We start from the raw sequence: 14,562 nt of genomic DNA, 5'->3' as shown, positions 1-14,562 counted from the left end.
TCTCTGCCTCCGTTCTGCTTTTGTCCATGTAAACTTCACTTCTTTGGCTTGTGGGTGGGAGCAGAGAGTGGGAAATGACTTCTAGAAGTGTAGGAGTGGGTTGCACCTGAGTTGGGATGTTGCTCTGCTGAAAAAGTTTGTTTTAAAAAGTTACAGTCTTTTGAATATAGAGCTTAGCTGCCTTCAAGTCACAGGAAGCCCTGAGGGCAGGAAGTGGGACTGAAAGCAAATCCAGTTGCAGGTCTTTTAAAACATTCGAGTCAAATGGGATGCCAGCATATTTAAAGTGAATTTTAAAACAATAGGAAGGAGTCATGTTGATAAGTATTTGGATTTTTAAAGAGGAAAGTATCTATAAATGAAATAATAATTGATTATACTTTAATATTACTCCTGCAGAGGCATGTTTTTATCCGATGAACATTAAGACAGTAAGTTCCTCCTGTATCAGTGAGAGAACTTGAAACTTGGAAGTGAAATGTGTCCGAACTGACAACAGGCACTGATAAAGCCAGGAACTGGAGTTGGTTTTAATTCCCAGTTTCAGGCTTTGTTTTGCTATTTTTTTTTTAATCAAATGAGATGGGACAAAGCTCATTATAATCCAGTTTTATCTTTCTTTCACAATTTGTGCTCGACAAACATAGCAGTATAATAATAACTAGAAGTACAGGTTCTTGATATTATAGAAGTGAAACTGGGAAACTCAGAAAGCTTTTTCCTGGAGTGCTATCTAAGGCTTTTTCTCCCCACATCAAACTGCGTTTAAAACCCAGGTACTTCGGAGATCAGTGTGCCAGGTAGGCCAACGTCGTTATGCTTTCCATGCCCCAAATTCAGTACATAAACAGTAATTCACGATGGTGAGAAGCTTCAGAAGACTTTCAAGGTGTTCTCAGTGTAACGGAAATCATTTTGTCACATCATGGGTGCAGCTGCAAAAAGAGAAGCCTGGAGGGCAGCCTTCAGGAAAAAGGGAATTCGACCTGTTTAGGTGTATGCTATTTTATTTTATTTCATTTGTCACTATTTTATTTTTCACTGAACATCTCAATCCACCCCCGGAATTTAAACCCCCACGCCTTATTTGACCCATCCCCTCAAGATGGCGGCTGCCCGCTCCTCCCTCACCGCAGCGCGCGCCGGGCCGCCCCTCCCAGCGCTTCCCCCCCCCCTGCGGGCCCGCCTTGGTACGGCCCGGCGGCCCGCGGGGCACGTTGGGAGCCGCCTGGGCGAGCGCATGGCGCTGTGGCGGCGGGGGAGGGGGGACGGCGGTAACGGGAGGGGAGCGCCCCCCAGCAGCCGGCCGCCATGTCCCTCAACAAGTCGATGCACGCTCGCAACCGGTACAAGGACAAGCCGCCCGACTTCGCGTACCTGGCCGGCAAGCACCCCGAGTTCCGGCAGCACGTACAGACCACCCTCTCCGGCAGGGTGAGGTAGGAGAGGGGGGGCCCGGCCTGAGCTCGGCACGGGGAGCGGCCCCGGGGGGTGTTGGAGCCGCTGCCGGCCGTTGTTTGTTGCTTGCAGCCTGAACTTCAAGGACCCCGAGGCGGTGAGGGCTCTGACGTGCACCCTGCTGAAGGAGGACTTCGGGCTGACGATTGACATCCCCCTGGAGAGGCTGATCCCCACCGTGCCCCTCAGGCTGAACTACATCCACTGGGTGGAGGACCTCATCGGCCATCAGGGCGCTGACAAGGGCGTGCTGAGGCGGGGGATCGACATAGGTACTGGCATGAGGCGCAGCGGTTAGTTCGTTGTTTGATGCGAGTGAAAGTAGCTGATGAGGTTACTTATGCATCAGTAGCAATGCCTTGCTTTTGAGAAACAAGTCCGAAATGTCATGATGGTGAAGCTGGCCATCCAACCTCGTTAGTATTTCATTCGGGCAGTATTTCTGTGCACTAACACAGGGATGACTAGCAGGCAGTTCTTTGGCTCTTTGTGGCCCTGAACTCACTTGAACGGCTACATTTTTTCTCTTTCTTGACAATGTAATTCTTCAATTCTTTAATTTTTAGCATGGTTTCCAGTAGACAAGCTCTAAGGTTTATCTCATGTGGTGCGTGCACAGCTACTTTCCTTTCAGAACTCTTAAACATGTTACCTGACTTCAACACATTTGATATTAGGTAGCATTTTCAAAAACAGTTTCTATGGACTTCGTTGCAGTAGGCGGCTAAGCAGAAGAGAGAGATCCTTTAAGTTACCTAATTGGAAAGAGTTTGCAGCCAGTTTTGATATTCTAATTCAGAAGAACCAGTAGGTCATCCAAGAATAACATAAGGAGCTGTGGAAATAACTGTGCATGCTTTTGCAAGTTTACTAATTTTTTTTTCTGTGCTTCAATAAGTCCATATAATAGTAGTCTCCTGCTATACCTCTGAACTCTGTTTTTGTAATGGTGAGATATTTATTCTTTTTACTTGTGCCCATTAACTTCAGTCCTAAGTTTGACTGTCACTGATAATTGGACTGCCAAGATGTGCCATGCTTTTTAAAAGAATTCATGATGTGCTAGAATATATTTTTCTTTGTTAGCAAATTTTATCTCTCTGTTTTTTAAGATATCTTAATTGACACCCTCTTTATTGTTTTAGGCTTTAGGGAAAAAAAAGTAATGTAACAGGATATATGTGTGGTTGCTGTATGCATCAAAGTAAAATTATTCGTGATTGATAATAGAAAAATGCAGAAGAAAAATATTTTTGTGATTTCTTTTTAAAGTAAAACAATATATTTGGCTCTCATAGTATGAATTAATCATTGTCGAATAACAGCTTAAGAAAATAGTTTGATTGTTTACTAAAAAACTTATTCCAAGTAGCGTTGCAGTGTTCTTTATTTAAAAGCATGTCTTTGACAATACTGTGATTTAAATAAAGAAAATAAAGTTCATTAAATGACAGAGTAATGGGTGATAAGTGGTCAATGTTTTCTTGAAATTAGTTCTTTTTGTTGTAAAAAGTACATAGTTAACAGCTATGCTGTATGTAATGCCAGAGACTTATTTTGCCTTTTTCATGGCTTTTTGCATCCTCAGGGACAGGGGCATCTTGCATATACCCATTGCTTGGATCAACTTTGAATGGCTGGTATTTTCTTGCAACAGAAGTGGATGATATGTGCTTCAATTATGCCAAGAAGAACGTGGAACAGAATAACTTGTCTGATCTTATAAAAGGTATGATGTAGTGGTATATGTACTAACATACAAATATTGTGACCTATTTTTCTGCCATGTTCAGTGGCTTATCAGAGTTAGTATTCTTGCCAAATAACATGCTCTGTTGTTTTTACTGTCACAGAGTGTTTACTAAGGTCCACTTATGCTTAAACCAGAAAGTCACAGCTTGCGTAAAATGGAAAGTGTGGATAAAGAACTACTCATATTTACAAAAATCTGAAAGTTAAGCTTTATCCTAGAGAGTTTTTCTCTCTTCATGTTTTTTTCTGTTATTGAAGTATTTCTTAAGAGTTCATGCTATTTCTGCCGCTAGGAGTTGCTCCCCTCAAATAATTCTCACGACACTGGTACATATTATTGCTCGTACAGAGAGTAAGGCCTCAGACCTCATTTCTGAATGAGGTCTTAACAATGCCTGTGGTAGTAGTAGAATGCAAGAGGATGCAAAAATTTCTGTGGGAGCTCTATACACGATAAAGCTGGTCCATTATTCAGCTCTGAAATAAAAACTTTGGTTCTGCTAGTTTTTGGAACGTTTTTACCCAAATGTTTTCCTCTTGGCCTGTCTTCCGTGTCAGTCTTGAAGATCCAAGTCTCTGTGTGGGGAACAATAGCAGTATTCTGTTATGGCTGTTAGGATTCTCAGTGGTGTTGTGGTGTTTCACTTTACCGGTAAAATCTCTGGCAAAGGGAGATATCTCAGGTGAAGCTGTAGTGCCAAAGGTGATAAGCTGGAGTGACTGACTGACTGCTGTTGACCAGAGCTACAGGCAAAGGAGTTCCCCTGAGGGCACCTTTATGGAGCTGCAGCCTCCAGACTACCCACCCTGCAACTTCTTAACTCCTGGGTCTGAATTGTTCAGCTAGAGCTGATGTGCTGCCATAATCAGTAACTTGTATAGCAAGTCATTTTCCAGTCAGACTGAAAATCATTCTGTGTCTGTTTTTTTTTCCTCCAAATGATTTTTGTCATGTTGTAAGAGACTGTCTTGAAATTTTTGCTGAACAGCTTGATTTGGAGATCATGTTGGAATATAACCTGTATTCTTCTAACTTCAACGGAAGTGTTAATTCAGCAATAGTAAAACCAGCAGTAATGTAGTGATGATTTACTAATTGTATCATAGTTTTTTTTATTCCCTGAGGAAAAAATAAGTAATGTTTTTTAGGCTGAAAGTGAAATACTGCTGTCAGTAACATTCTTCCAAAAGGAATCTTTTCTATATGTGCAAAACAGGAGCTGATAATCCCGGGGGTTACTTGTAAATGCTAAAGCTTCAAAAACAAACAAACAACAAAAAATGTGGAGTTGCATGTGTATTTTATTGGAATGGGATGATGTGCAAAATTTATTGTCTAGTTTAAAAAAACAAACATCAGTACCCTGTATATAATGGTAAGTCAAGATATTTTCATAAATTTGAACTCTGATAGCTTTTAAATTTGTAGTTGTGTCTGAGAGCTCAGTGTAACTCACGCAGTTCCTATTGTTTTAAACACTCACGTCTCGCATTACTACTGTGTAATGCTTAAAAGCTGTTTAAATGCTAATCCTTAACTTAGTCTTTATTTGCATGCTGATGTGTTTTTTTGTAGACTGTACTGTTAAGTGCAGTTTTAATAGAATATATTGTTTCAAGAAACACTGAAACACAAATGGCGTGCTAGATAAAATACAAAGTTCTGTACTGACTACATCTGTTTTCTATTAGTGGTTAAAGTACCACAGAAAACTCTTCTAATGGATGCACTGAAAGAAGAATCTGAGATCATTTATGATTTCTGCATGTGCAATCCCCCCTTTTTTGCCAACCAGCTGGAAGCGAAGGTAAGCTAGCAAACTAATGCAAGTACTTACTCCAGTGTTCAGTGAGTGGGAGGATAACAACAATTTAACAACTTCTCTTGGGGAAAGTTCAGTGGAAAATCCCAAACCATTACAAAATAGCATTGAAGTTTTCTCCTTTCCTACCCTCCTTGCCCCAAAGGAATATTGAAAAACTTAACCACTACCCTATCTGAAGTGGAGGGTGACTAGTAGACTTTTTTCCATGAGTTCTTGCCATCTTATAGAATTAGTTTAGAAAATAGACAGCTACTAAATCTGAAATCAAGGAACCATTATATAATGGTGTGGAGGAATCAATTTTTGGGAGTTGTGCCTATCTATTTTTTTTTTTGCTTAGTGATTTAGGCAATATCATACAGCACAGAGCTGTTCTTGCAAAACTCAGTGCATACAGTCAGAAACTTAATTCTGTAATATGGGTCAGTAGAAAAAAAAAATACAAGTGTGAAATTAAACGATGTAGGTTGCAGTTGTGTAGATGCATGTAACCAGCATGTCTTTTGTATTGCAGCCACATATTTCAGGTTAGCAGGGTACTGGTGTGTGACAAGTAACTTACCTATTTTTGAGATTGAAAGGAGGTCACACAGGCTTATTTTGAATGTGTCTTTGTCTATTATCCATGGTGGCAATGTGGGGGAATAACCAGAGGTGGTGGCACTTGCTACTAACTAAAGATTGAGGCAGGATGCAGTGTACAGAGAAGCCTAACATTTCATTACAGTCACTTCAACTGTTTGTTCTTATCCAGGGAGTAAATTCTCGAAATCCGCGGCGTCCTCCTCCAAGTTCTGTAAATACAGGAGGGATTACAGAAATCATGGCCGAGGGGGGAGAGCTGGAATTTGTCAAAAGAATTATTCATGATAGCCTACAACTGAAAAAGAGGTTACGGTAGGTGTTTTGTGTCAGTTAAACTTTTATCTGCTGTTTTGGTTGAAATAATGTGAAAGTTATATTTAAAGGAAGGAATGTAGCTGTGTTATCTGTTTGGTTTCTTTAATGATACGTACACATCAGTAATTTAGTCTCAGTTTATATAAAATTAATTGTTCCTGAGCATCAAACAATTACTGGTTGATATGGGATATATTTAAAGGCAGGAGGCAAAAAAGCCTGTAGAAGTGACAGTTGTAGCTTGCAGCTCAATTAGCACATACATTTGCTGAAGGTAGTCAGTGTTTATTCTTAGGGGCTTCTGGGATAGGAGGTTTTATGTCAATGTCTAGTAAACTGTTCATTGCTTAGAAGCTTCTGTCTTTTCATGGTTGAAATTTGGTAACTCGGCAGCTTTACCTACTAAAGGGCACTGTTGTACTGAATGCTATCTTGGGTGAACATAAGCTGAAATAAAAATAATAGTAAGACTTCTTTTGAACAAGAAAAACAGATGGCATGTCTTCATTTTTTTTTTCCCTGTTTCTTTTTTTTTCATTCCCCTCGTGAAATATGGGTTAGGTGATGGGGACCCAGATAATGAGTTACAAATAAGCAGAATTGGTAGTCAGTAGGTCTGCTGCTTAGGCAAAAATGCTTATCAATAACTGAATATTCCTTTTCAAGCTGATTCACACTCCAAAGAAAGTGGAGAAATTAAATTATTCTAAGGGGCAACATCTTCCACATAGAGTCATTCTTTGAGACATGATTCTTGGCTGTTTAGATACTGTTTCAGTATTAGTCTTACAGCATTTTCTAAAAGACAGGATTCCCCTCACCAGTCTGTCTTTGCTTCTTCTATCCTGATACATGTTTTACTGTGTCCTAGTCACTGTTTAGGAGTGTAATTTTGTTCTTTTGTTTTGTTTTTAAATCTTCTATTGTTCGTGCAGATTTCTGATCCAAGTTGTCCTTTCTGTTATTTTCAGTTGATGTACGTTTATAAAACACTTTATTAATATATTGTCTGCAGATGGTACAGTTGTATGCTGGGAAAGAAATGCAGTTTAGCACCATTGAAAGAGGAACTTCGAATCCAGGGGGTAAGTTTTTATAAAGTCCTGTATTTGTTCAGTTCAATATACGCTGTGTTCCAATGTGTGTATGTAATTATTATTGAATTATTTTTTTGAATAATTATTTACAAGAAAAAAGAAGTGATTCCTTGTTAGGCAAGCACTCAAAGCAGTTGAGATTTAATTGCTGCAGGATCAAAGATGATAGATAAATTGTGCTCTGTTGTCTTCCCTTTTTTTTCTCCTGTTTTGTCTTTGTCATTTGTAGAACTGTCTTCATTCTTCGAGAACTTAAAGGGCTTCTGTTTTAAAACAGTCTTAACAAAGTTGTTGTAAACATTTTTTGCTTTCTTTCCTTTTAGCTAGCATGCAATCTATCTATTTGGTTGACAAAATAAATTGTAACATTTATTTTTAAAGGAGATGTAGTTTTATTCATTTAATTCACTAACAGTTGAAACTGGTGTTAGTTGACAAGAGAACTGGAAAGACCCGGAAAAGGCTGAATGAACTTTAGTTAGAGAAATAAGTCTCATGTCCTCTTTCCTATACGTTGAATAGCTTGCTGTTACTATGGCCTCTGACATCCTCCTAGCACTTTTTCTGAGCTAATACTATAACCTCCCCATTTAAAAATTCCTGCCTTGCTCTGACAAATATTTTACAACCTAGCCTTTTCTCACTGAATCACCTTTTGAATGTTGGAATAGTTTCATCAGTGAACTGAAGGATCCTGCTCAACCGATACATACAGTTTAAAGTTAATTACCAACTTTTATGTTCTGTCACCGTTTATTCTGTGGTCAGTTCTGGCACCAAGTAAAATGAAACCTTGGGCTAGTGATATCTCATGCAAGAAGGGTGTGCACAGGACTTTTTTATGGCTTGCTGGAGGAAGCATAGTCTTTTATGATTTCCCCTACACAGAAAATGAGTATGAGATCTCTCCTTGTGTATGTATGGTGGGGAGTAGAAGGAAGGAGAATGCGTGGTGAAATCAATTATCAGAAAGAAGAACTACAACCCATAGAGAATCCCTAAACTCAGTGCAAAAAGCAAACACTGAACTAGGCACCAAATTTGATGTATCTGACTTTCTTCCCTATTCTTGTATTGTTTGCACCTCTGTGAAGTGAGAGAAATCCTTGCCAACCATGTACAGAAAAGCTGAGGTTTTGTTTTTGTATTCTTGACATTACCAATTTAATTCTTTTCATAATCTCTGTTGTACTAGCATTGGTATTACGTTTGTTTCAACCATGCACATGCTATTTTGTGGTTCAGGTTAGAATGTGGTGTCAGTGTTCTAGGAAGTCCACTCTTGTTCAGACTGTCTAGATGTTTGCTGTATTTATTGGGAATTTTGATAGAATTAGAAATATAAACATGGGAAAAGTTCTAGGATAGAGATTTTTCCTTTTTTTTTTTTTTTTGAAGGCAGTTCTCAGAAGTAAGATTTCTGTTTTGCTGTGCAGACCTGGGGCTTATGCTCTGGAGCTGATGATACTTCAGAATGAGCTGAGATTGTGGATATTTATCCTTGCTATTATATAGCATGTTCTCAAAACCATACATAAATGCCTTACAGCATATGTGGAAACGATAGTTAAACACTATCATTGGATCTGAGTTTTATATTTAAAGACAGTGTAAGTTCAAACTTGATTTTTTTTGTCAAAAGAGATAGGAAAGTTTCTGAGCACGTTTCTGCCATCTGCAGACAGTGAAGGGCTTGGGTTCCCAGCCCTTCGTTGCCTTTGTTGTGTGTTCCTTCGCTACAGTAATGGGTTCAGCATTCAAATGTGGAACAGGAACAGGTCCTAAACAAGGAGAAAGGATGTGTTTTTCCAGAGACAGAGCGCAGATGTGTGCAGGATCACATACTGATATGCAGTATGAGACTGGGTACTGACCAGCTTTAAGTGGCACTAACATCTATGAACTACGCCAGAAGGAATCTCCATTCCTGTCACAAGAAAGCAATTATGCTAACTTCTTTTTGGTTGAAAATGTGCAGAGTAGAACAATGTTATTTATTGATATGAAATGAGGTTTTATATTGCTGTTTTACATAGGTTCCTAAAGTTACTCACACTGAGTTCTGTCAAGGACGCACCATGAGATGGGCACTGGCATGGAGTTTCTATGATGACGTACAAGTACCTGTAAGTAGCTTGATTTTGGTTGGTTTGTGATTGTCTGTGCCTCTTCTTTGAGGAAGTGCCTCATGGGCTGTGAATGCACCTGCTGTGAAACAAGCTGTTCTTCAGAATGGAATATTGATAGGCTGGGCTGTGTGAACAGTGGGATTTCCGACTTGGCTCCCAGTCTGTTAGCTGGTATTTCTGACAATTCATGTATGACCTGTGCTTAGGGAGGAAAAAAGAAGCCTGCAGGGAATTCCTTGTGTGTTTCAGTGAAAGTAAGGGTCACTTGTAAGATAATTCAAAAAGCTGTTTAGTAATATTAAAAATATACTAAGGTTTGGGCTGGATTTGAACTTAAAATTTCCCTCTGAGAAATTGTTTTTAATTTGCCATATAGATTCTGTTACCAAATAGATAGAAACACATTTAGCTGCTTTAGACCTGCCTATGTGATTGTAAATGGAGCCTGTTGACTTTCACTAAGTTGAGCCAGTTGCTTTTTGATGAGGACGTACTGCAATACCAGCCTTAGAGAAGATCTTCCAAGTAAACATTCAGTGAACTCGGATCATGATGTGCGTCTTGGGAACAGAGGTCAGGCATGGATTCCCTGGAGCAGTCACACTTTGTCAGTTCACAGAGGGATAACACTTTGAAAGAACCAGTAAAGCTTTTTGCCTGACATCTGAAGATAAAATCCCTCCCTCTGTCTATCAGGCTAGCATAAAGTACATGCCCCTGTCAGAGGTTTCTAATAACTCTTTGTAGTGAAGTGAAGCACAGGCTATGTCAGTGACAATTTAGTGGCTATACTCTTAATCCACATGTATTCTGAGTACAAAAGTCATCCCACTAATATTGCATAGCATTGTAACTTTCTGGTGTTACGCTGGTTTTCTTTCTTCTAGTCACCTCCCTCTAAAAGAAGAAAATTAGAAAAACCTCGGAAACCAATTACATTTACCGTCTTGGCTTCTACAGTCAAAGAGTTATCCACCAAAGCTGCAGCTATGGGCTGGGATGCTGTAGAAGCCATTGCTGTTGTTAGAGCCTGGGTAGAGAAGATTCTTGCTGATCTGAAGGTAAAATATTAAGTATTAGATGTTAGAACATCTTAATTTAAAGCATAACTCCGAATGGATAGTATGAATTTCTGCTGTCTTCTGCAATAGGTTCAGCATAAGCGTGTTCCCTGTGGAAAAGATGAAGTTAGCCTGTTTGTGACTGCCATTGAAAACTCCTGGATTCATTTGAGGAGAAAGAAACGAGAGAGAGTAAGGCAATTACGAGAACTTCCTCGAGCTTCTGAAGATGTTCTTCAAGCAATGGAAGAGGAAAAAAACGGCCAGAAAAGTGTGAGCAACAGTTCAGACTGTGAAAAACCCAAGACTGAAGACTCTGAAACAGGGTTTATGGCACCTGATGAGGATGTCCACTTGACCGCAGGTGACAAGCTAATGGAAGAATCTGCTGACAAAGAAGAACATAGTGAGCATGTGGAGGAGGAGGAGACAGAAGCAAAGCAGGCGGAAGTGTCATGTAACAAAGGTTCCAGTAATGCAAAGGAGGAACTTCAGCCTTCGGAGGAAGCTGGCAATCCAGCAGTTGAAAAAGGGCAGAGTCCCAAAGAAACTAGTAGATGTTTTCTTTTTAAGTGTTTAATGAATGTGAAGAAAGAAGGAAATGATGTATTAGTAGAAATGCACTGGGTTGAAGGACAGAACAGAGACTTGATGAACCAGCTGTGCACATACTTAAGGAACCAAATTCTTCGACTAGTTGCTGGTTAGCTCTTTTTCCCATTTTGGTAGAATGACTCCTCAAATTTTGTAAACTTTGTAATGGTCTAACATTTTCAGTCAGCAAAAAAAAATTCCCCTTAAAAATTAGTAAAATGGAGATATTTTAAATATATTTTTTTAAACTTGCAAGGAGTACATGAAGTATCACTTCATGTCCAATGAAATGCTGGGAAATAATATCTCGTGATTCAGTTGTAAAACAAAATGTTACAGTGCAACGTGTCTATGCTGTGACCATTTCAAATATCAACAGTGCTCATTCTGGTCTTTTATTTCTGATGCAAAAGATATATATATTGTTACCAAGTAGGAATCTTTACTGAAACATTTTCTTCAATGTTTTTCATACTAATGCAGGAAATTGTTAGCTACCTTGGGAATTGCCTTCTGCAGCTGAGTCCTCAGCAGAGGGTTTAAGTATGCCTCATAATGCATTTACCTTTTGGGCTACAGAGCAGCAAGATGGGTATATCCTCCAAATGATGTCAAATCATTTAAAAAATCACTTTAGAAACATGATATGATGTATTTTTCTGGTGTTTGGGCTTTGAAACACTGAAGAACTTACTGTAAGTGAGCATCTGTTTGTATAAATTTCATTTTAACGACTAAATATTGATGTCACTGGTGAGATTAAACTAGTTGTACACTTTCAGAATCTGAAGAGATTATTTCTGGCTAGGTGACTTATTAAAAGCATAGAAGGCAAGTCCCTTTGTGCTATTCTGTGCTCATCTTCCCAGCCCGTTTTATGCAAGGATGATGAGCCCCACAAGGTAAGCCTGTGTGCGTGTGACATGCTTGTTATTCTGAAGCAGACTGCACTGTCTTGCTTCGTTAATTACCTCCACCTTCCACTTGTACAACATGAGTAGCTTACACTCCTCAGTGTCGCTTAATCAAAGCCGTTACATTTCCAAAAAGAAAACCAATAGTCAGCGATTAGGATGGAGGAAGAGTAATAAAAACAGCATCATTGGTGTAAAAGCAAGTTAGTGTCATCACCTTCAAAACGCGTTTGTAGAAATACTGGAAGAATCTCAAGTCACACTTGAGTACAGCTTGACAAAACTGTTTGGGGCATGTAAGGAAGAGGCAGAAGGTGTTACTGGGATGGAATTCGGTTTGGGGGAATGGACGGGAAGAAAAAAACCACCTCAGGGAGCTGCCCGCTGCAGCCGCTGGGGGCAGAGGCCGCCGTTTGAATGGCGCGGCGGGAAGATGGCGGCGCCCCCGCTAACGGCGGCGGGGCGGCCGCTGCCCGCGGGGCCGGGAGGGGGGCACCGCTCGGCCCTCAGGCTCCCGGCCCGGCGGTGCTGAGCCCCCCGCCCGGCCTCCACCGCTCCCTGCACGGCAGCGGCGGCTCTCCAGGTAGCGGCGGGGGGCAGCGGGGCTGCCGGCGGCGCGTGGGGCTTGTGGCCGCCCTCAGACCTCGGGCAGGGCCGGGGGGAGCGCCCAGCGCTGCCCCGCTCTCCCTCAGAGGGAAGGGAAGGGGCTGCGGCTGGGCTGCACGCCGGGGCCAAGGGGGGTGCGTTGTGCAAAGGGGGCTCCGCGGGGTTTCCTCGGCTCCGTGCTGCTGGGGAGGGAGGGAAGGCGGCTGAAGGCCGGCACGGTGCTGGTTCAACGGTGGGTCCTGTTCTTGGCTTGGCCTCTAGGTGCTGCCACAGCACAACGATCGGTACGGTCTGTATTCGGCGTGTGCGGTGAGGTTCGCCTATCTTAAGTTGATTCAAGAGCACAAGAAGCTGGTGAAATGTACTAGATCTACAAACATCGCATTATGTGTTCCTGTATAGTGCCCTGATACCTGCAAATGCAGGGGAGCGTGGTAGTTTTTCATGACGTCTCACTTATATGTGCAGTGTGTTTACACAGCGGCTCGTAACTTCATCTCTCACAGTGTTTTTGTCACTCTAAATGATTTACATCTCCCAGCCTCTTCTGCAGTCAGGTAGCATCTTCTCCCCAACGCGGCTATGTGCTGCAAGATGCAGTTTTGTCAGCTCCTGTGAATGGAGCTGAGCAAGGCGATGTACGGTATCTCCTTAGGACACCTCCTCCAAGAGGACTGAGTTAAGTGGCACTCCTGTGTCCGCCTGACCCCAGATTCTGGAAGGGTTTTCCTTCAGATGCTTCTAAATGCCCAGTGCTTTAAATCCAGCAATGTGTCTCATCCTCATTTTGACTTTCTTAGCATTTTTCTAGTAGGTAACAGAGGTTAGTGCAGTGGTACACTTGTATATATAGGTCTTCAAAACTTGTTTCCTAAGTCACAAGTTTTGAAACTCATGTTCAGTGCTAATCTAAAGGTATTCTTCCAAAGCTAGAATCATGTAATCCTTTATTCATGCTGTCTTTTATATGTAGTTCACTGTTTTTAACTTTAGGAAAGAAGCTTGAGATCCCTTTGTGCATTCTGTTTGACTCTTTTATACGGTTACAAATCCTAATTTTGCCATATGAGTGGCAGTTGAGGATAGACAAACCCGATCTCCTTTAAATGCCCCATGGGAAGCCTGTTCTCCTTGTGGCATACTGTTGTTCACTTCCAATAGTGCTGAATGTTTTGTTTAGTATTTGTATAGTGTTTTGATTATTACAGAGCCAAGCTATATCATCTTCTTTATGTATTTGTGCACAGGAGAATGGTCAAATACAAGTGATAGCTAGGTTGGGGTTAACCTCAGGAAGGTAGTTGCAGTTTTTCATATGTTGAATGTAAGTACTAGCATGCATAAGCAGCCAGTATTTTTCTGATCTAGCTTGCCCTTCCACTGTTATGACAATGGTGGAAAATTTCTTTTAGATTTTTTCTTTTGAGTGTGCTAGTAGAAATTGGTACAGTAGAGTCAGTACACACACTTACTTGTTTTTCAAATAGCTTTGATGAGGTCTTTTGCAAAATGCTGCTATGGGAACTAAGTAGTCGTGGATGATAGGGGAGGCATCCTTGTGGATCAGAAATCTGTTTTCTGTCTCAGGTGAGGAAAAGGACAAAAGGTTTGAGTTATCCTAATGATTTGGAAAAAAGGTGAACCAGGGATGAGGCAATATTTGTAACCAGCACAAAGTTATCTAGGGTTATAAAGACAAAATAAGCAGAAAGGAACTTAATTAAGCTAGAGGAACTGGCAATGTGGTAAAGATACTAATCAGTGTTGAAAAACAGAAACGACACACATTGAACATAGTAGCTTGAGCTGCCTGTTTGTTTTATGTTGGTTATTTTATTTCATCTGTAAAGCAAAAAAAGAGCCTGGGCAGTTCTATAATCTGCGAGGGTTACTGAAGGATCAGTAGCAATAATCTAAAAAGGAAACAGTCTGAGTAAGGATGAGATGGCAAACACTCTGTAATGCTGTTACACTAATCACCGCTGAAATTCTGCTTGAGTCTGTATTTGGTCATGGCTATTCTGTCTCAAAAGCAAATATCAGAGTGAGAGTTTGGTGAAGAAATTATTTGAATGTGGAAAACCTAATACGAGGAGAAATTGACAAGATGATGTCAGGAGATAAGAAGGATAAAACATTCATAGGAAATATTGAAAAATACGGGGGAGATAGTTTCTTGTTACCTTTCCCCACAATACAGAGCTTGTAAAGAAGTTTGACATTCG

At 40.7% G+C, this 14,562-nt stretch overlaps 2 protein-coding genes across 6 annotated transcripts in view; both read left to right on the top strand.

The window, feature by feature from the left end:
* The first annotated feature begins 1,183 nt into the window (after positions 1-1,183).
* Positions 1,184-11,595, top strand: METTL16 (methyltransferase 16, RNA N6-adenosine). Of its 2 annotated transcripts, none has more exons than XM_080576823.1 (9): positions 1,184-1,439; positions 1,531-1,751; positions 3,047-3,187; positions 4,903-5,018; positions 5,791-5,933; positions 6,952-7,021; positions 9,070-9,159; positions 10,050-10,223; positions 10,314-11,595. In XM_080576823.1, the coding sequence occupies exons 1-9, from the start codon at positions 1,312-1,314 to the stop codon at positions 10,929-10,931; spliced, it is 1,701 nt and encodes a 566-aa protein (XP_080432949.1). In that variant the 5' UTR covers positions 1,184-1,311; the 3' UTR covers positions 10,932-11,595. The 2 variants fall into 2 exon arrangements, with proteins under 2 accessions (XP_080432949.1, XP_080432950.1); XM_080576824.1 differs by having other exon boundaries at positions 1,186-1,439; positions 1,531-1,730.
* Positions 11,596-11,748: 153 nt separating this feature from the next.
* POLQ (DNA polymerase theta) overlaps positions 11,749-14,562 on the top strand; it is a 54,837-nt gene continuing 52,023 nt past the window's right edge. For all 4 annotated transcript variants that reach the window (XM_080576802.1, XM_080576801.1, XM_080576803.1 and 1 more), the window contains exon 1: positions 11,749-12,314. In XM_080576802.1, coding sequence (XP_080432928.1) covers positions 12,149-12,314 — 166 coding nt within the window. In that variant the 5' untranslated portion in view covers positions 11,749-12,148. The remainder of the gene's footprint in view (positions 12,315-14,562) is intronic.

The sequence above is a fragment of the Anser brachyrhynchus genome (genome assembly GCF_964034855.1).
Source record: "Anser brachyrhynchus genome assembly, chromosome: 1".
Taxonomy (NCBI): domain Eukaryota; kingdom Metazoa; phylum Chordata; class Aves; order Anseriformes; family Anatidae; genus Anser; species Anser brachyrhynchus.
Note: the sequence above shows the minus strand (reverse complement) of the source record. Positions and strands in the feature narration are given on the sequence as shown.

Excerpts from the sequence above, each read along its gene's own strand:
- METTL16 (XM_080576823.1), top strand. The coding sequence starts at position 1,312 with ATGTCCCTCAACAAGTCGATGCACGCTCGCAACCGGTACAAGGACAAG. Across the intron at positions 1,440-1,530 it reads ACCCTCTCCGGCAGGGTGAG|CCTGAACTTCAAGGACCCCG; the intron begins GTAGGAGAGGGG and ends TGTTGCTTGCAG. Across the intron at positions 3,188-4,902 it reads CTTGTCTGATCTTATAAAAG|TGGTTAAAGTACCACAGAAA; the intron begins GTATGATGTAGT and ends GTTTTCTATTAG.